This window comes from Genypterus blacodes, unplaced genomic scaffold (assembly GCF_046128005.1).
Source record: "Genypterus blacodes isolate CSIRO-AG114 ecotype Tasmania unplaced genomic scaffold, CSIRO-AGI_Gbla_v1 ptg000012l_1, whole genome shotgun sequence".
NCBI classification, from domain to species: Eukaryota; Metazoa; Chordata; class Actinopteri; order Ophidiiformes; family Ophidiidae; genus Genypterus; species Genypterus blacodes.
In genome coordinates this window covers 7,183,901-7,203,388 of record NW_027466826.1, presented here as the reverse complement: position 1 = coordinate 7,203,388, position 19,488 = coordinate 7,183,901, and the positions used below count along the sequence as shown (strand labels likewise).

At 39.7% G+C, this 19,488-nt stretch overlaps 1 protein-coding gene across 3 annotated transcripts; it reads right to left on the bottom strand.

Moving 5' to 3' along the window:
- Nucleotides 1-154: 154 nt before the first annotated feature.
- LOC143012804 (cytosolic phospholipase A2 beta-like) lies at nt 155-15,896 on the bottom strand. 3 transcript variants are annotated; one of them, XM_076166132.1, is made up of 27 exons: nt 15,811-15,896; nt 15,305-15,344; nt 12,700-12,800; nt 10,936-11,008; nt 10,681-10,817; nt 10,154-10,285; nt 9,546-9,580; nt 9,425-9,455; nt 8,864-8,933; nt 8,635-8,771; nt 8,285-8,416; nt 7,650-7,690; nt 7,506-7,548; nt 7,262-7,316; nt 6,483-6,607; nt 6,264-6,371; nt 6,009-6,043; nt 5,766-5,904; nt 5,468-5,604; nt 4,635-4,857; nt 4,419-4,536; nt 4,163-4,300; nt 3,953-4,060; nt 2,536-2,730; nt 2,112-2,281; nt 1,845-2,031; nt 158-1,216 (listed from the first exon to the last, which is right to left on the bottom strand). In XM_076166132.1, the coding sequence occupies exons 4-27, from the start codon at nt 10,991-10,993 to the stop codon at nt 1,008-1,010; spliced, it is 2,763 nt and encodes a 920-aa protein (XP_076022247.1). In that variant the 5' UTR covers nt 10,994-11,008; nt 12,700-12,800; nt 15,305-15,344; nt 15,811-15,896; the 3' UTR covers nt 158-1,007. The 3 variants fall into 3 exon arrangements, with proteins under 3 accessions (XP_076022254.1, XP_076022247.1, XP_076022238.1); XM_076166139.1 differs by lacking the exon at nt 15,811-15,896 and having other exon boundaries at nt 155-1,216; nt 15,305-15,326; XM_076166123.1 differs by lacking the exons at nt 15,305-15,344; nt 15,811-15,896 and having other exon boundaries at nt 12,669-12,799.
- Between the last annotated feature and the right edge of the window lie 3,592 nt (nt 15,897-19,488).

Sequence of the window (19,488 nt, the reverse complement as noted above, 5' to 3'; positions counted from 1 at the left end):
AACTCATTGTAGAGCTTCAATATACACTGTGTTTTGTGTCTTGGGCGCTGTCCAGTAGATGTTAATACTCTCCAGGATGCTGTCCTTGTAGTTGATTTAAGGTGGCAGATCCACCAAATCCTGTTTTGAACTGGTCACGCTCTCTGCGCACATCCGCATCTTATAAGGATATGGTGCCAGACCCATGGTAACACACCCACATCACTGCTTTTACCATAGGAGATTTATAGAACCTTTATAGCAGGGGGCAACCCGCGGCTCTTTAGCCCATCAACTCGGGCTCCCTGTCGATTAATAACGACTATTTTTGTTTACTTTAAGTTTTTCTTGCAAAGGGAACACCTCTTATTCTGGAGATGGAGGTGATACTGCAGGGGTCAGAGACCTGGCTCTTGACGGCATATGCCTTGCGGACAGATCTGAGCTGACATTGTTTAATTAATTGGAATTTATTGGAATCTTAAAGAACAGACAGCAGACCAAACCTGTGTTATATATAAATGGTTGTTCAACATATTGATTAATCTATACCTATGCTGCATAGCTTCAGGCAATATTTTAAGCATGAAATCACATTAGTAAGGTGCATGAAATAAACAGACTTAACAGACATGCCCAGTAAAAGAGAATTTTGAAGAAAATGTCTTAATTATCAAAACAATTTATAAATGTTATCTATAGTGAGTTGAACATTCAATGTGTAGTAATTTGTTGATACAGAATCTGTCAACTGGATTGAAAGAAAATCAAAGGTTGCACTTCCACCAAGAATTATTTATACTTCTGTTATATGTCTTTGGTTTCTCTATTAGTGAACTTATATGATAAAGCTTGATATAAGTTTGAGTCCCAGCAGTTCTGAAGCGGAAAGGTAATTTTTAATGCAGGTACCTCATTAAGTATCCTGTAAAAGAGTTACAGTAAATATTCAGTATATTAGCTGTGTGAACTCTCACCAAAGGCTTGTGTTGTCATTGAGTTTTCAAAGCATAACACTTGTCACTAATCTAGTCCTTTGAAGCCTTCTTCTCCACAACTTTGCGGATAGTTTCCAGGATGATCTCCTTGTTGTTGAGGATGTTGTAAGTTGTCAAATCCACCAGAGCCTGATAATTCTCCTTTGAGATGGTCATATGCTTGGTTCTGTATGGAGACCCCATGCTGCTCACATCCACCTGCCCAGCTTTGACTTCTTCTTCTGTCTCCCGTCTTTTGCCTGTTAAGTCATATTACAACAGTTCATTAAACTCTTCTTTCTAATATGCAATATAATACACAATAGAATAGTTCTGATCACATCAGCAGATTGATTGTGTTGTTGGACAACTACATTTGTAACTTAACTTGTTTGACTTAAACTATGGCATGTGATTGGTATCAGAGTATTACTGTGATCATGTGATGAAAGTCTCTTTACCTTAATGTTCCTTGCCATATTATCTGGGCTATTCCTGCACTGTGATGTGAATGATAACCTAATGGTATTAGTAAACCCATTGTGTTATGTATTCATTTCTTGTTTATTTTGAAGTGACAGCTTGCTTTGCATCTGGCTGCTGATGTGTCCGACTACATTTTCCATGCACCCCAGCTTTTGTCTACTGGGTGTGATGTACCTTGTGGAGGTGTGTAAACTAAGAGTTAACTTAAGCTCTAACTCTTTGTGTTAGAGCTATCTATGATCCCACAGCATCATAGATACACTCAAAAACACCCTCCTGGCAAGGCCATATGCACAACTCATAACAAGCTATGGTTGCATAACAATATTTACATAGCAACCTGTGTGCACACCAATCCAAATAGTATAGTTATACAATGCCAGTACTGTTGAAATGGATTACCTGGCTCTTTGAATTCTTTGAATGTGATGTTGTCAATTGGTAAATGAATCACTATTGGAGCTTTAGGATTCTCCTTGTCCTCAAAGACGTAGATCTCTCTTTCAGGCTGTTCTTCAATACTGGCAAAGTCAGCGCTTGGAAAGGGGATGCTATGGTCCTGACAGTAGGCAGCTGTCTTTGATATGACCTGGAAGACATGGAACAAACTCAGGAAATACTGTATGTTCTGTTTCTGACCAACCCCTATTCTACCTTAATTCTGCTTACATTCAGGAAGTGTTTGTCCCATGAATAACTCAGGGATATGATGAGGTCCACATCTCTCTCTGGATGCAGGACTGGTATACAGCCGATGTTGATGGCATGACCGGCATCCACCAGGCACAGTGTTGGGTCACTGGGTGTCAGGTTGTTTGGGAAGGCATCTACATGATTCTCTGGAAAGAGAAAATGATTCTTAAGAATGTAAGTCTAATAAAAAAAATCAATATGGTGTGCAGTCGTGGACACAGAAACTAAATTCAATGAATTGACCTACAAATATTGAAACATTTTTGTCCGGAACTACACCTGTCTGCATTAAGTTAAATCTGACATTGGTACATTTCTTAAATGTTAAAAAGAGTAGGGGCAGATGTAACTATACTGTATAAATCACACACACATTAGGAACTGGACTGTAAGTGTTTACCCTTCGAGGCAAGAAAGTTGCTGTTTTCACAGTAGTTCCAGTGCAGGAGGAGACCACGCATGAAATTGTACATCTCAGCAACGATTGGACGAGTCTTGAAGAAATTAGTCGCCATATTTCCGATTGCTGTGATTGGACCCAAGACGTATGTGTCTAGGACGGTCCGTTCCTCAGCATTCACTTCTGTTTCCGGTTCTGTCAAAAGCAGGCAGCACCACGGACACACATACATACAGTAAGATACTTGTCAACCACGTGGGTGTCACTACATGGCCGTAGTTATATTTCTTAAATAGAGAAAAGGTAATGTGTTTGCAAACTGGATCATGACTGCTCTCAGCTTCTTTGTGCAGTAATGATGAATCTTGCTTGTGTTTTTTAACCTTCCATGAGTAATAGATTTCTCCAAGCTGCATAGACGTGTGCTCTGAGCCATTCTGTACAGAATGGTACCAAAGTCGACCCTTCTGGACCAGTTTTTGCAATGATCAAATGATCATTTTCTGGAGAGGAAGACCTCTCCAGAAAATCTAAAATGTTTATTGTATTTCACATTCAGAATTGCCATTTTACATGCTTGAACGCTGTCCCTTTAAATATGCTGTGGTCGCTATGGCTCCACGGTGAAACACCTTGGCCAAACAACAGCCTATTGGAGCATGTGATAGTGGGTTGGAATTGAGAAGCTCTGCATTTGATGAAATGATCATCAATCAACTCAGTGTGGGTGATAGTGGGTCATATCCACGTGAATGATCAAGTAATTGGTCACTTTTGCTCCCAGTCAGACTATTGTGTATTTGGAGAGTAAAATCAAAGTTGCCATTGTTGGGATATTCCTGTACATAGGGTTAGGGTTATTCCGGGACAGCCTTAGTCAAAATTTAAATACCCAGTTTTGCTTGCTGTGCTCGTGGCTGGCCCACATGTGTGCATGGTTTGAGGCTTCCATTGCTTTAGGAGGTTATAAACTAAATTATCGTGGTGAAATAACACATTCAAACTCTTTTATAAAGCATTAAATGGCTGTTGTTTGAAAGTTGGTGTGCTTGTTGTCATAGCATATGTACACACATGCAATACAGACTTCTACAAAACACCCATGGGAGGCCCAAACATACGGTTTCTGGCATGTTTTGAGGGCATTGCGCTGGATATTTTGATGTGTGGTTTGGCAGTGTTGCTAAGCTCATTGTTTTATTGATTATTTCAAATGTCAAAGTTGCAGAGCTGGACGGGGCTGTCCGCCAGAGGGGGCGCTTCTGAGCCACCAGATTTTAGTGAGATGTTAAATATTGTGCATGAACATGCTTCCAGCATCATCCAGCAGAGAAATTTGAATAGTAACAAATACTGTTAAAAAACATTAATCTGTACAGTCAAAGTCAAACATCCAAGGGTCAGAAGAAAACTCCACCTATTATGTCGACATCAGACCCAAGCCAAGGGATCCAAGTAGGCTTGATTCCTGTTGCCATCTCCAACAGTTGAACTATGTTCATCGAAAAGGCACTGCTCCATATCCCTAACGTGATAGATTTTGAAAAAACATTAACATAGATTTTGTTTTGTACTGGTGTGTGCTGAGGGAGCAGGCGTATTCAAGCTGGAGTAGCGATGGTCTCACCCATCAGAAATGGGAGGCGCATTTCTGGAAGTTTCTTGATCAAGTGACCAAGAAAGAAATGACTCCCGAAGTCCTGAGCTCTGACGAATGCCCCATACTTTTTGATTCCAACCTCATAGGGTGTAAATTCAGTCCACTCTAAAAAGAAATTAAATGAGTGACAAAAATCTGTCGTTTACCGGAATAGTTCATTTTCATCAATGGTCCATTGGCCAAATATCGGAGAAAAAGAATTCAGAGAAATAAACAATATTACCAGCTTCAGAGCTACTGTCTGTTATCCCATCCTTCATATTGACAGCACAGTATATGGGTAAAGGGTTTTGGCCTTCGTTCACTGTGCTCTTTTGGTCAGATAGGGTACTTGTGGTTTTCTGTAATGGGATTATTTAAAATAGAGGAAATATCTAGTCTGCAAAACCCCCATTCAAAAGTTCTATAGAAATATATTGTATAATGTGGTGCTGCTTACCTTCTCAAAGACAAGATGCTCAATGATAAGGCCCCACATATCAATGTAGGACGTGGTGTGACCATCATTCTCTTTTGCTTTTATTTCATCATAGTAGTATTTGAGTTTGTGATAGGAGAAACTACTTATGAAGTTCTTAGAGACCTTCTCTTTCACTGCTGAGATGAAAAAGTCAATGTCCTGCTGTGACCAGTGGTCATCCTGATACAAGGTAGACATAGTCCTGTGATAATGGTAAATGTATTGTTTAGAGGGGTAAAATAATAAAGAAACAACAGACATACTGCAATTAGACATTTAGAGGTTACTTAGGCTGTATTCAGGTCTGTGGTTTGCTTTGTTCCGAATTGGATATGCATTCAAACAGTAACATTTAGGAGCGCTCCGAGACTTGTTAACAAACACCATGCACTGACAAACTGTTTTATGATTGGTCAAAATCCTTTGCCTAGACAAAATCACAAACAAATCGGAAATCGCTCATCAGCAGCATGTGTGGTCCACTGAACGCTAAAAGCCCCTTAACCTCATGCGGTCACTGAACAGCTTGAACACCCTGATATTCTTGTGCGCGTTCTCCAGCATCTGAGCAGTATGTCCGTCTGCCCAAATCTCTACGAGGCATTGTACCTCCTAGCTGCTTCCCCGCCTTTTTCACATATACCCGTGCGACCCGATCTATGGCGGGAAGTGCTCCCGGCTTAGGAATAAGCGCTCCAAACAAAGCAGGTCTGAATACAGCCTTAGATTGAATGAAAGTTGCTAGGTCAAGAGTCTCAATCTTTTGATTTCAAGTAATGACAAATCTTCAGCAAAATAGTAGGCTAACTCACCACGTGGAGCCAGAAACTCCAGTGATGTAAGTGACAGCATCCACTACTCCCAGTTCCTTGAGCCCCTTTAAACTACCAAGAAGGCCAGTCATTGCTCTGGTTCCACCTCCTGAACCCACCAGTGCAATGGTTGGCATCTAGGCAGAGGACACAGAGGTGTTAATAAAACATATACCCACTCCAATTTTACAGAAAGGGAACATTTGACAGGTGAGAGGTACAGAAATACTGCAGCAGCAACCAGTGTAGTGCCCTAGAGGCTGCATTAAGCCATGTAGTTTAAAGAGTTCCATTGTACCTTTTTGGGTTCAGGTGGAGAGCTGAGGTTTAGTAGCTTCTGCAAACCTTGTCCCACAATGACTTTCCTCTTCTTCAGGAACTCTTTCTCCTGTGGTGGGATGTCTGACTGAAGGCGTACTGCGAGGGGTTCATCCTCACTGAAGGTTTGCAAAGTAAAATTTGAGGATTTAGAGTTAACATACACACACACACACTCAGAAATAACCACTCTACAACCTCAAGGCTGGCAGAAACACCTTACCTTTCATGTGTGTGCAGCTCTAAATCCACTGTCCCCTGTGTCAATGGAAAAATACCACTAAATACCATACTCATTCAGGAATCATTGCAACTGATATTGACAGAGTGGATTGATTGAGTGGATTCTGAATTCAGCATTTGTTTTGATAAATGTTTTGTGAATCTTGGAGAAAGTCTGCCAAGTTCGTATTTGGTTTCCATTTTATATAGGTATATACATCGCCTGTAAGGGTTAATACTAACAGAGTTGATTTACCTCCTCAATTTTCAGAGACACCTTTTGTTTCGTGTTGGCTTCCAGTGGCTCAATCTTTACAGAAGTTACCATCGGAGCAGCAGCGGTAGCTTCAGCAGTATCAGAGTCCTTCAAACGACACAGAGCAAATTAAGACATGTATGTACAGGCTGAATGTACAGGCTACTGTACATTCTTGTCTTTCATTTTTGTATATAAAGGATGAGGGCAAAAACTCACCACCAATCCAAGTGCGGTCTGCATGTCCCTGTTGATGTAGTACCGCAATTGGTTGCTTTTCTGTGAATTCAGGGGATGATTCTCCATGTAGGCTCCCTTCAATGTCAGCATTTTGTCCTTAATGCCTGGAAAAGAATGAAAATCTGTGAAAACTTAAAGATACACTTTTTCTTTGTGTAAAGTTGAATTAATTTGTCCTGATGATGACTACTCAAGGCATTATTGTCCTTCAGTCCTGTCAGGTTTAGTCTCTGCTTCACAATGGCTTCTGCTACTTTTTTTTGTTGCAGGAATCATCACATTTAAGCAATGTCTCCCAAATTTTCATTTTCTGTTTGATTCACTTGGACTCAAATCTTAAATCTTTAATCTATCTTCTCTCTTAGTCTCTTTGGACTAGTGCACAATCAGGCTCGTCAGACTGATTTGTTATGAGGATTGATGCAATAACATCAGTTTCTGGATTTTGTCTAATTTCTTGAATAGTTACATTAGGTGTATGGTTATGTTAGGTATGTGGTGACCATAGTGGTTACAAATTGTCATTGAAGGACTTTAATTTAGTCTGCCAAATACACTGACTGGTGGATTTGATTCTTTGAGCTAAATTTAATTATAAGTGTATTTTGTAATTGTTCATTATAATTCATTATATCAGAAGCAGTATATACAGGCAGTTGGTGTGTAATGTAGTTAGTAAATGAACAGAAATTCTATTAATGAAATATTCAGTACTGTTGGTACAGTGTAGGCAAAAGAATTGTCAGTAGCCTACATACTGTCACTGCTTGTTAGCTCCTCAACATTGACATCCAAAACAGAGAATGGGCCACCCTAGGAAACAAAGTGCAATGTGTTAATGTTATAATCTAAATCAGTACGTACAATATGTGAAAAATACACAAATACTGACAATTTCAGCAGTTCCCTCATTGTGTGTGGACTTTCATTCCGAGGTGAACTGTACTTGAATGCATAGTGAGCAGAGTACATCACTATATCTTTATGTGTCAAAAACCTTACCATGAGGATGCCATTACTGATGTATTCAGAGTTGGGTTGCTCACTAAAAAGAAACACAAATAGTTTTGCTTTAAACCATCCAAACTCTATATTGGGACACTATAACTCAGCATGAAATTAAATTAACATACAAAACTTAGTTACCTGTTCAGTACCTCAAACTCCACCGCAAGTTCGTCATCTGCCTTTAAACATGCAGATAAGAGTAGCATGTAATTTATTTTCTTGTTATATAATATGGTTTAAATATGCCATAAGATTCTTTCGGGCATGTGCTTTTTGTTTCAGCTACATTCAGCTCAGTTACAAAGCACCCAAAGGCTTGGTTAATAGGCTAATCAGTCAGTCAGCCTAATAACCAGCTGCCCCCCCTCCCTAAATTGGCTAAATAATGGAAAAAGGCCACTAATGACACAGAGCATAAACAAACTTTCAGTTTGTCATGAAAAACTGCTCAGGCAGACAAAAGGGCCTCCAGATTTGATTGATTTTCAATGAGAGTGTGTCCACTGTTTACTGCTCTGTGTTGGTGTGTCATGAATAGATACAAGGTTCAACATTTCACTGAGCCTTGAAAGTGGCCATAGTCAGTGGGCAAACTTTTAAAAACTTGATCTTGTCTTGTTACATTAAAATTGATAATTGACCATTTAATTTTCCAATTTTAGCTTTAAAACAAAGATAAGTATATCATATCAGTAAAGGGGGACTACATTTTGATATATTGTTTTATGGCAAGGTGTTATTTCAATGTTTCCATAGTTCCATGTTCATTTTACCTCAGAGTTCAGCAAAAAGATCTTGGTTTCCTTTGCATCAATATTGAGGATTTCAAGGTCAAACAGCAGTGTGGAAATCATGTTGTCTTTCTTGAGGGGATCCTCATCATACAGCTTGATCTCCATAACACACTGGGGAAACAGTTGCTTGATGTTTATGTTTATAAAGCTCCTCAAAGACAGAAGCTATATTAGATCAAGTTAAGAGTAATCATTTGAACCAATTATTAAATACATAATTTGAACCCAGTTGAATCTATAATCTGTAAACAAAAAACACAAAAGAAAACCCAACATTCACTTTTGGCAGCTACTTTTTTTACAATTATTCCACTAGTGAGTGAGCTCACTTTTGTGTTTTTGGTGAACCTGAAGGTAAAAGTTTCGTTCCACTCCGGGTTGCCATTGTTAGACACAGTTTTTGTCCGGCAGGCTGTGGCCGCAGCCGAAGGCAGGGACAGGGTGACAAACCAGTTGGATTGAGACCCTGTCAAAAAGCACGACAATCAGTTGCAGCTCCCTGTGTGTAAAAAGGTGTTATTTTGTGGTTGGTTGGTTAAAGGTTTGGCATTAACTTACCATCTTGGGGGGTTCTGATTTTTGCTCTTCGTACAGTGGTGTTCAATGTCAAGTAGGAAACAAGTTCTTTCTGTTAAATGAACAATGAACCTTTATGAAAAGTGGCTCCATTATGCTGCCTGATCAGTTTGCATACCTGCAGTACCTCTCTTGTTGGCATGTTAAATGTTATTATAACTGATAGAGAAGTTATGAACAGATCCTTAAACGTCCTCTGTTTGGGATTTAATGCAAAGTTGTTTTAGCTTAACCCCAGTTGTTGTCGATCGTTACAGTAAAGTTAAGTTAATCCTGCTGCAGACATGGTTTACAGTGGTCCCTGCAAGAAAGTCATGAATTTGACAGATTGAGATTCATCTGCATCATCAGAGATTATTTCTCAAAATGCATAAATAACAAATACTGAGCATTAGTGTCAAGTCTGAGCTGAGATAGTAGTCTGTCATTAGACTTGTCAAAAATGTGCAAAGCAAACTTACCTGCACACGTATTGACTAACTATATCTGAATATATTTGTACTTGAATGCCTTTAATAGGATGTGTATGATTGTTGACCTCACCTTTACACTTTGTGGAGGGATGTTCTCCTCTCTAAAAAACAAGAGCACAATAGGTAATTTCTGATGGCTAAAAAAGGTTATTGTTTTTGGATGAGAGCACATAATCATGAAAATCAATTACCTCTTTTGTAGCTCCAAAGCCAGAAAGAGTTTAACCTTACAGAACATGGAAACAAAGTAAAGTAGTTGGTTTGTTGTACACCTGTTTGGCATGATCCCTGTGAGGGTGATGATTATGTCAAATTAAGAGTAATGCCAAGTTCACAACATTTAAGAATGACAATTGGCATGACTCAAGTACCTGGAAAAATCCAATTATTTACATATGTTAATATACAGAAATGGAGCCAGATTTCTCGAAAAAAAACTACTCAGTAATTGCACTAAAAGCATTAGTTGTGGTCTTGGATTCTGTTATTGGGCCAGGAGTAGTTTCCTTCCACTGCAATTAAATTGTTATTCTCCATCATATAGAGCATGGGTGCCCAATACGTCAAGTACTGTGGGTTTAGTTTTTTTAGCATATCGTTAAAAGTTAGCCGTCACTCGGCCTCGGCACCCTCATCTAATGGTCTATGAGAATAAACTAGAGGAGTGCACAAGACAGTATTGTTATAGGTTGCAGGTCAAATGCACGGTTGGAATAATTGTTTTTTCCAACTTAATGGGTGACAGTGTAAAAACATGGTTGGAGAAAGTACTACTGCTCATATGAATATCCTAATTCACCTTTTCCTTGAGACTAAACTCCTTGGTTTCCTTCTTCCCAACAGTAAGGTTGTCAATGTCAAACTCCAATGAGGAAACCACGTCGTCAGGCTTCATGGGGTCTTCATCATACATTACTATCTCCAGAATGTTCTGTAATGACAGCAGATGAAACTCATACGCAGCTCCCTACTCAATACTCAACAAACTGTAAAGGGGCCCTCTGCAGGACATTTTGGCTCTATCAAGAGCAATTTATTGATGATGTTAAGCTGATTGCTTTGTTTTGATCTTGAAAATACCCCTTCGGAAGGAGTTTAGTTCAATGATATGTAGAAGTTGAGAGGAGAGATCCAACCCTTCTAAGCTCTTTGCAAAGAGCAAAGAGTCAGTCATGGATTTAAGTGTAAAATTTAATACTTTCAACTGATTAGGGCTTCTTTAAAAATTCCAGCCAGTTCTCCATTTGAAGTTAAAGAGGTTGTGTTGATTGTACTTGATTGTCTTGTATCAGTTGGTACATGGACGTCAGTGTATGGTGTCTTTACTTTGAGGTTTTTCTTGGTGTGGATGGTGAAAGTTTCATTCCATTCTGGATTTTGTTTGTTTGCCACAGTTTTTGTCCTGTAGGTCTTGCTGGATGCGGAGGGGAGACACAGGGTGACATAGCAGTCGGCTTCAGAACCTGTTTATGAACACAGGTTTTTAGCAGTTTGTACTATAAAAGTACATATCCTGTAGGCTTTGTAAATGTTAAAAGGTACAACATGTTACAGGTATTTGGATCCTACAGCTTTACTTACAATAATCTTGGTGTTGAATGTTTTCAGCTCTTAGAACAGTGACACTCAGGGTCCACATGGTACTGACTCTTTCCTGAAGGAGGCAAAACATGGAAATATGAAACAATAAGAAACATGTTAAAAGCCAAGGCTAAGTAGTCCACCGATTATGCCTTAGTGATGAAATTTTATGAGAAATAAAATCGCAATCAACCCGTCTTACCCCACTGACCTAGGCCCACAAACTGTATCTCTTTCCAAAATAATTGACAATGTAGGAGAATACTGTTCCGTATTTGCACTCGTTGGGGCACCAGCTCCCAATGGTTTTAGCACAAATTAATCAAACCCAATTCTATTCAATTAATGCAATATTGACATGAAACGTAATGGATTTCAGGGCAGTTTAAAATGATACAGTAAATGAGCAAGCAGTCTGAATTCCCTATTAATCAGAGCTAAGTGATGCCAGCTATTGGTGGACTGTCATTCACCCTGCTTGTTCTCTGACTACCATGTGACTGGAAGGGGGATCAGTAGCTCTCTCTCTTTTTTGGTATTTATCACTAAATAAGGTATTTGCAGTGTTTGTAGTATGTTTGAGTGAGAGTGTGTGCTAAGTAGAGGAACATGTGGAGGTCCCTAATCCTCAGCCTCCCCAGTGTAGGTGATATTGCTTTATCAAAGATTGCTATCAAAAATGAAATAAAAGAAAATAAAAATAAAATAATTAATTAATAACTTTAATAAATTAAAGTCCTTGGGGGCACCACCCTGTTTGTTGGCACAGGGAACCAAGATAGCAGATAATTGACCTAACCTTAAAGATTCACCATAAGTCTTAATTATCAATTAAAATTATCAGATTAACTAATAAATTAATAAAACGGGAATAATTTAAAGATTAGTTTTGCGCTCGAAATCAGTCTAGAAGGGTGAGACTTGACGCGTGTAGAGGCTGATAATCATACAAACATTCAGAGCAAACAATTTCAGACACTTCTTGTTAAGATATGAAAATATTATTTACTCACAATAATAACTAAGGTCATTACCATCAATAAAATAAACCGGAAAACATAAACAATGTCAAGAAGTTCAGGCAACAACAGATTTGAATGCAAGGAAGACAAAACTGGAGTGTGTGTGTGTGTGTGTGTGTGTGTGTGCGAGTGTGTGTGTGTGCGTGTGGGAGGGAATGATGTACAGGAAGTGGCGGAGTTATAACACGCCCACTAGTAGGATCTGGATCAAACTAAGATGGCGGGATCTAGCTTAGAAACAGGCTATGTAGCAATGGCGGCTAAACACATGTGAATGGGAGGGGTCCCAAGATGGCGGCTTTCTTCCTAGCTTCCCTATATGTGGGTGTGTGCTGGTGCGTGCGTGCGTGCGTGTGTGTGAGAGTGTGCTCTGCCCCTCGACATGGCAGAAGATGGGGTAGAGACAGTCTTGATTCAGGTAACTTGTGAGGCAGGCTGAGAGGCTCAAAGCAAGGCTTACAATACACAACATCACAGTCAGACACACGCCGGTGTAGCACATTAGCAGTTTACCAGAACAAAGGATTGAGAGAGAGAGAAAGAGAGAGAGAGAGAGAACGGCGCACATGCAATCGGTGTTGATTAACACCGAGGAAAAATTAAAGAACACGCTTGTAATATTAAGCTTAGTTAAGAACACATGGTATCCTATATCTAATGCACATAATATCACTTCCTAACTCTTTGTCTGCCCAGACGTCTAAGCCTTACTTGGTGGAATTACGTCTGTGTGGTAATTCACCGTAGAGGTAGTCGAGCAGTCCGTTGTGTTGAAGATCCAGTTGGGTCGAGCAACCAAAGGGGGGGATCTCCACGGGTTTAGAGAGAGGAAGAAGGTGTTCACTGAAACAAAGTTTGGGCCTTTGTTCAGGGAGAGAGATCTCTCTTGACGTCTTCAGCAGTCAAGCAGTAGCACGGAAAGAGAAAGTCTTGGGGACAAATCAAACCTTTTATAGCTCCCCACTGATAAGATGTGAAAAAGGGAGTGACCCCAGGTACAGTGGGTGATATAGTTTTATAGTTCTGTCCTGAGACAAAGGATCCTGCTTATCTTCAGGCTTTGACCTGTGTGGTAGGCCTCACAATTTAATGCTTGAGAACTGGTATTTGCCCCTACACCAGGTTGGGTCTCAGTGTCTACTTTTTGGCTTGACGATTTCACATTGCAATGATAAATAGATGGTGGAAATGTTGACATATGATAACCAAATTGTAACTGATTAAATTTCAGGATTTACTTTATTCGTTTGTCACCACACCTCTTCCTGCTCATTCCACAGACATGGAACTTGTACATTGTACTTGTTAAGTACAATATAAAAAAAAACCTAACCTGCATCCTGAGATGTCTAATCAACATGTCAATAACTCCTGTCACATGACCACATATTGCGCAGCTTATTTTGTTCTGTGGCAGTTGTCGTCTTAGCCACTGGTTCAGTCGTTGTCCTTTGCCTGCATCTTGCCTCGTTCCGGTCATCCAACTTTCACTTGGCTTTGTTCTTTCTCTCACGCTTATGTGGGACAGTAAATGTAATTTATTTGCTGCCATTTTCACAGCCAACAATCATTTACGTCAGGGGTCTTTAACGTTGTTCTGGCCAAGGACCCCCAAACTGACCCCCTACTATATATTGTAGAAATGTGTGTTTTATATCAAACTGGGCCTAGTGCCATGTATAAACATAGCTATCCTGTAATTGTGCATTGAATTCTGAGCTATTCAAATAATACACAGGTTCATATATTCATGTTTTTATTTTAAACATGTGCAAGGTGGTGCAGGTTCCTCCTGCATTTCCTTTTGATCAACAAAGCGCACAAATGCCAGAAGCTGTGCATCCTTTGACACGTCTGTTGATTCATCCAATTGTAATGCGAATGCATCTGCAAACCTCAGCCTCTCTATCAGTTGCACCCTCACATCAGATGCCATCTCGTCAATGCGGCGAGCAATGGTTGTGTCCGACACTGGAATAGTTTTCAGTTTACGTATTAATGTCAATATCATTCCCATTCATTGTTGTGTCAGTTGCTGAAGGCAATCTTAAATCCTCTCCAAGTGTGTTTGGCTGTTTCTTCTGGGCAATCCGAAGAGCAGCTTGATAAGAGCATTTCATAGCTAGCTCACCAACTTTGGCTTTCTCATCAATGTCTGTTGACCTTGGGGGGATTTGAGACTAGTTTGGAAGTATTCAACAGGTTTGTCTTTTAAGTGGCTGTGGGTTGTCTCTTAGTGACGCTGCAGCTTTGATGGTTTCATAGATTCCTTTGACAGCACAGTAGAGCAAATGACACATTGGTAATTCAATGTCATCTGTCTCCTCTGAGGTAAATCCAAACTTCAGAAAATGATCTGTATTGTATGTTCGGGTCTTCTCTGGTTTGCGCTTACCCTTATCAGCTGCTACATCAGCAGCAGGTGCAGCCTCGCCACTTGCATTTTCATGGGTGGCTTCTGAGGTGGAGGGTACCTCTCATAAATTTGTGGAGTTTTGTGGTCAAGCAACAAAACAATCCATTTTCGCTCATAACAATGTCCATACACTTGGCATAATAATATACTGGCCTCAGTACTGGCTGCAGTGTTTTAGACCAGGAATATCTTGCAAAAAAGATTTCAAAAGGGTTTGTTGGTGAACTAAACATCGTCGTTTTTTTTTTTCTTATTTGATCTTTTTTTTTTTTTTTTTTACAAAGGTATCTTCTTTTCAGTAATATTGCATTGTGCGTCTTGTGTATCTGGGATCTCAGTCAGCAGGAGACTGAATAGGTTCTGCCAATCACGGGGGAACCTGACAGAGCCAGCCTGTAACATGCGGCCTCGTGACTGGCACAGCAGCGATAGGGACGGTTCCGGGACAGGACGGTACAGGTGGCTTGGAGGGACAGGTCTAGGCTAGTCTTGTGCTGTGAATGAACAGGTGCCCAGCCTGAGAGAGCTCCTGTGAGTCCTTAATGTGTGCATTGCTGACTGAAAGATAACGTCTTCTGCCCCCATTTATCTGTTCACTACAATATGTTGGATTCATGTTAATGTGTATTTAAAGACATTTAAATTTGCAGGGGAAAAAATGTATTAAAAAAAAAAAATGTGTCTAATCAAACAGAAATTTTTCTCTGGCAGGCAAAAGAAATGGAATATGGAAATAATTAAAAACAGAATCTATCCTTGCATCAACGTCCATTTAAGAACAAGTACTGTATGGGTGATCTGGAGCACAACAGGAGTAAAATGCAGCAGAAAAGTCTACGAAAATATAATACCCATTCTCTTCAGTTTAATCATTTTCTGTTTAGATCATCTCATGTGTGTCACACCAACCCTAATGAGTGTAAAGACTCACCCTTAGAGAAGTTCAGGTGGCGATGTCCCTGTAGATTATGCTGTTATGTTAGGCAAGATGGGAACAAGGAACAAGGAACAAGGTTTTTTGTGTAACCAACAACAAAGAGCTCAAGCAACAAAGCTGAAGTAGTTGTGCAATAATTCCCTCATGCACCTGAAGGGTCCACGTTCATTTCTGAGAAAATTAATTATTGGATCAATTATTGGTTGTAAAGTCTTCTTGAAATCATGCTCTATCTATAGAGTTCATCCCTGAGTAAACTTTTGAACAAACAGAGAGAGCATCACTGTGCTTTGACTTGTGTCAACCAAATAACCCCCGACTACACATGAGACTGGCACTCCCTGTTCCTCTCTTTACTTATAACTAGGTGGACTTATATGGCACATTTATCCAAAGCCTCATTCTTTGAATTCTCAGTACATTACTACATAATATTCCAACCGTGTTCTGTTTAGATCATCTTATGTGTCTAATCAACCCAAATGAGTGTAAAGACTCACCCTCAGAGAAGTTCAGGTGGAGATGTCCCTGTAGATACTGCTGTTATGTTAGGCAGGATGGGATGGATCCAGCAGGTTATGACACAAACCAATCACAGAAAGGAACAGCCAAGGTTTTTTGGCAGCCAAAAGCACTAAAGTTGTCAGGCAAGCCTGGAAGCATTCACTCTGACACACACACACTGCACTTTTAAGAGTGAATTTGCATCTATCTATCTATGTATCTATTTTTCTATCTATCTATCTATCTATCTATCTAAGATAAGATTAAATGTTATTATCCCGAGGGAAATTACTGCAACAGTTACAGTACAGCATGAAAACAAGAACCAGAAATCAGAAATCACCCAACTATTGCAAGAATGAAAAGTGCAAGAATGCAAGTAGATAATAAGTACACGATAAGTACACACAATAAGGGGTATGAAGTACATACAATGGGGGGAACAGTACATGACAGTATAAGTACATAAGGAGGACAAGGTTACAAAGTGCAATGTGCATCTGACTGTGAGGTACGAGTAATGACAATCTATACAACTACAGCATACACGTGTGTATATATGACATACAGCAAAGTTTAGTGCAATATACTATAAGGTGACAGTGAAGCAGGTTGGGGGGGGGGGACATTGAACAAACACAGAGAGCATCACAAGATGGGATGGATCTGCCAGATCTGTACCAGCAGGTTATGAAACAAACCGCTGAAAGGCACACCCAAGGTTTTTTGGCAGCCAAAAGCAGTCAAGTTGTCAGGCAAGCCTGGAAGCATTTGGTCTGACACACACACTGCACTTTCATTTGCACCTACCTACCTACCTACCTACCTACCTATCTTTCTAAAATGGTTTATTTAGAGTACACCCCTGAGTAAACTTTGGAACATTGAACAAACAGAGAGAGCATCACTGTGCTTTGACTTGTGTCAACCAAATAACCCCTGACTACACAGGAGACACACTCTGAGACTGGCACTCCCTGTTCCTCTCTTTACTTATAACTAGGTGGACTTATATGGTACCACCGCTTTCTGGTTGTGGCAAGCCTTTTCTTTAGGACAGTGTGACCAATGCCAAATGAAGAACAATCCTAAATTCCCAAAATATAAAAATAAACAAATGAACTGTATTAAAAATCAACAGTAACTAACCACTTTTCTTTAAATGCACGGTGATGCCAAAATTGTGCCTCCTGTCTGAGCGCAGTCTAGAAGAGAGCTCAGGCCAAATGCTGCACAATGTGTCACTGTGAGATCATTCACTTCAACAGATTGCAATAACAAATTAAGAGCCAAGTAGCTGGGGTATGTTACCATCGATGGTCACAAGAGGGCGGTAGAGCCCTAATAGTTACATCTCATCTGACATGCCTGAAAGATGAAGAGTCTTTCCAGCAATTCTCTGCCCCACCATCGCGTTTTGTCGTTAGTTCTAGTCCTCAGAATTGGGAAAATAGACTTTCGTATTCAAATTCATCAAAATACATTGTGGTTTTTATTGCTTTGCACAATCGCAGTTTATGTTGTTTTATATGTTGTTTCTTGTTGTCTTTTTTATATGTTATATGTTTGCACCAAGGACCAGAGCAAATTCCTCTTCATTCATTGGCGAATAAAGCGATTCTGATTCTGATGAATTTAAATATTTACGATTTATTAACTGACCAGACAGCAGAAAAAATGACCACCACCCTCTTCCTCAGTGTCAACCATATTAGCACACCTTTTTGACATATTCAAGGTCATTTTATTATTTCTATTGAAAGTGCTTAGAGTCCAGGCTAGTGAACTGCATTCATGTAGGGCGAATGAATATATAATGCGTTTTTATAATACATTAACAATATACTTACTGCATGTTAATGACATATGAACACACTGAGCTTTAAATGAATATTTCAAGATCTAAATTAAACTTTGTTGTCATATTTATGCACCAGTTAGGTAAAGTTACTGTGTGGATGGTGAACTGTGCGGGTTTGAGAATTCCCCAGCTTCGATTGTTAATGAGGTGTTGTAAAATGATTAGGCTGAGTGGCTGTAAGACAGGGTCACAGTTATGAAGCTCACGAGGCCTCCCACCTTCATTAGGAGGAAGAACATGAGCAACCTTGTAAACTTTGGGATCATACCTAAGTGCATCGTCTTCATCTCAACTATATGTCAAGAGATCAGAGTACACTGTGGTTTATCAAATCTACTAAAGGTTTTCTTTTACTTGAAGTTAATGAGGCTCCAAGAACACATTTTATAAGGCAGGAGTGAAATGTTATGGAGGGAATCTGATGAAGGCTTTAACAGAGTGAAGCACTTTCCTTCTTTTGTTTATGCCAATTTTTTTCAGCCTGAATAGTTTGACTTTGCGGTAAAACATGATCTTGTATAAAGGATTATTATAAGAAGCATTACATTACATATATAGCTGCTTCTAAATAAGATCACAAATCTCACATGCTTCCTGAGAATAGATAGATATCATTTATGAATTAAACCTATCTGCCTCTGTTTATCCTGCCCACCGTTTCGGCACTCAGGCTGAAATGTGTTTGCGATGCGTTCTGTGCAGCCGTGGGCAGTGTGGGTTTTAATTTGTTTGTCATTGTTTAAATCACATGATCTTCAGGGTGCTGTCGTCTTTTGTCACCTCCCTGTTTGCTCTCCTCCTTCTTTGCATTTCTATTCTTTTGTTAACAGCTACGTTCCCTGACCTGCCATTCAGACAGCTGTTTGCGCTTAATTCATGTAACACCAATTCAATTCTTGACTTGCAGTGTGCGCGTATATGTCATAGTGACATACTGGGTACAAATCATTAATTCCTCCTACAAAACTCACCAGCAAGCATGAGCAAGGAATATGGAAATCCAGACAGGCACCTTGTGTTCACCTTCAGCCTGTTCCTAATACAACTAAACTGTTATTTGTATTAATTTAAATAGATTTCTATCACTAATAAGTCTGACCCTCTTTCTAGAACTGATTAATAAAGTAGTGTCATGTAAGTTCAACAAAACAAAAACTTTCTGCTTTGTTTCTGATTGTGTTGTATTTTATTAATTATGCAAATACCACAGTCCTTGCTGCACCTCTCACTGCATTGATCCTAAAGATTTGGGATGGATCTCCTACTCCAGAGCCGTCCAGTGTTTTCCCCCCAATGTAGACTCGGCAGTTTCATTGCTTCACAACAAATGGAATTCTCTGCCCTCACTTATTGCTTCACTCATTGTTGCTTTGGCAAGTCTTCTTGATTTCAAGAAGACTTTACAACCAATAATTGATCCAATAATTAATTTTCTAATAAATGAATGTGAACCTTTCAGGCACATAAGGGAATTAGCTTTGTTGCTTGAGCTCTTCAAACTGGTCACACAAGTCAAACTTTTGGGAAAATGCCTTATTGAGGTGTGAACTAAGTTGTGCAGTTGCAGAATCATTGTTTGATCTGATTTTGATCCACAAGGTTCACAAGTTCGGAGAGTCAGCGGGTCGCATGGTCATCTAAACACAGCTTGCTTGATGGTCCAGCTGCCAGGTGTCAGGCTCTGCTTTTTAGGCTTAAATCTGGTCGAGAAAACTGAGCTTGTGAGATTTACTCAGGGCTTTTTGTGCTGGAATTCATCGAGCCATGCACAAGCACTCCATGTCTTATTACACCATGATATGGACTACATAGA

Excerpts from the sequence above, each read along its gene's own strand:
- LOC143012804 (XM_076166132.1), bottom strand. The coding sequence starts at position 10,993 with ATGTGGACCCTGAGTGTCACTGTTCTAAGAGCTGAAAACATTCAACAC. Across the intron at positions 7,691-8,284 it reads TCTTTTTGCTGAACTCTGAG|GCAGATGACGAACTTGCGGT; the intron begins GTAAAATGAACA and ends GCATGTTTAAAG. Across the intron at positions 4,301-4,418 it reads AGACAGTAGCTCTGAAGCTG|AGTGGACTGAATTTACACCC; the intron begins GTAATATTGTTT and ends ATTTCTTTTTAG.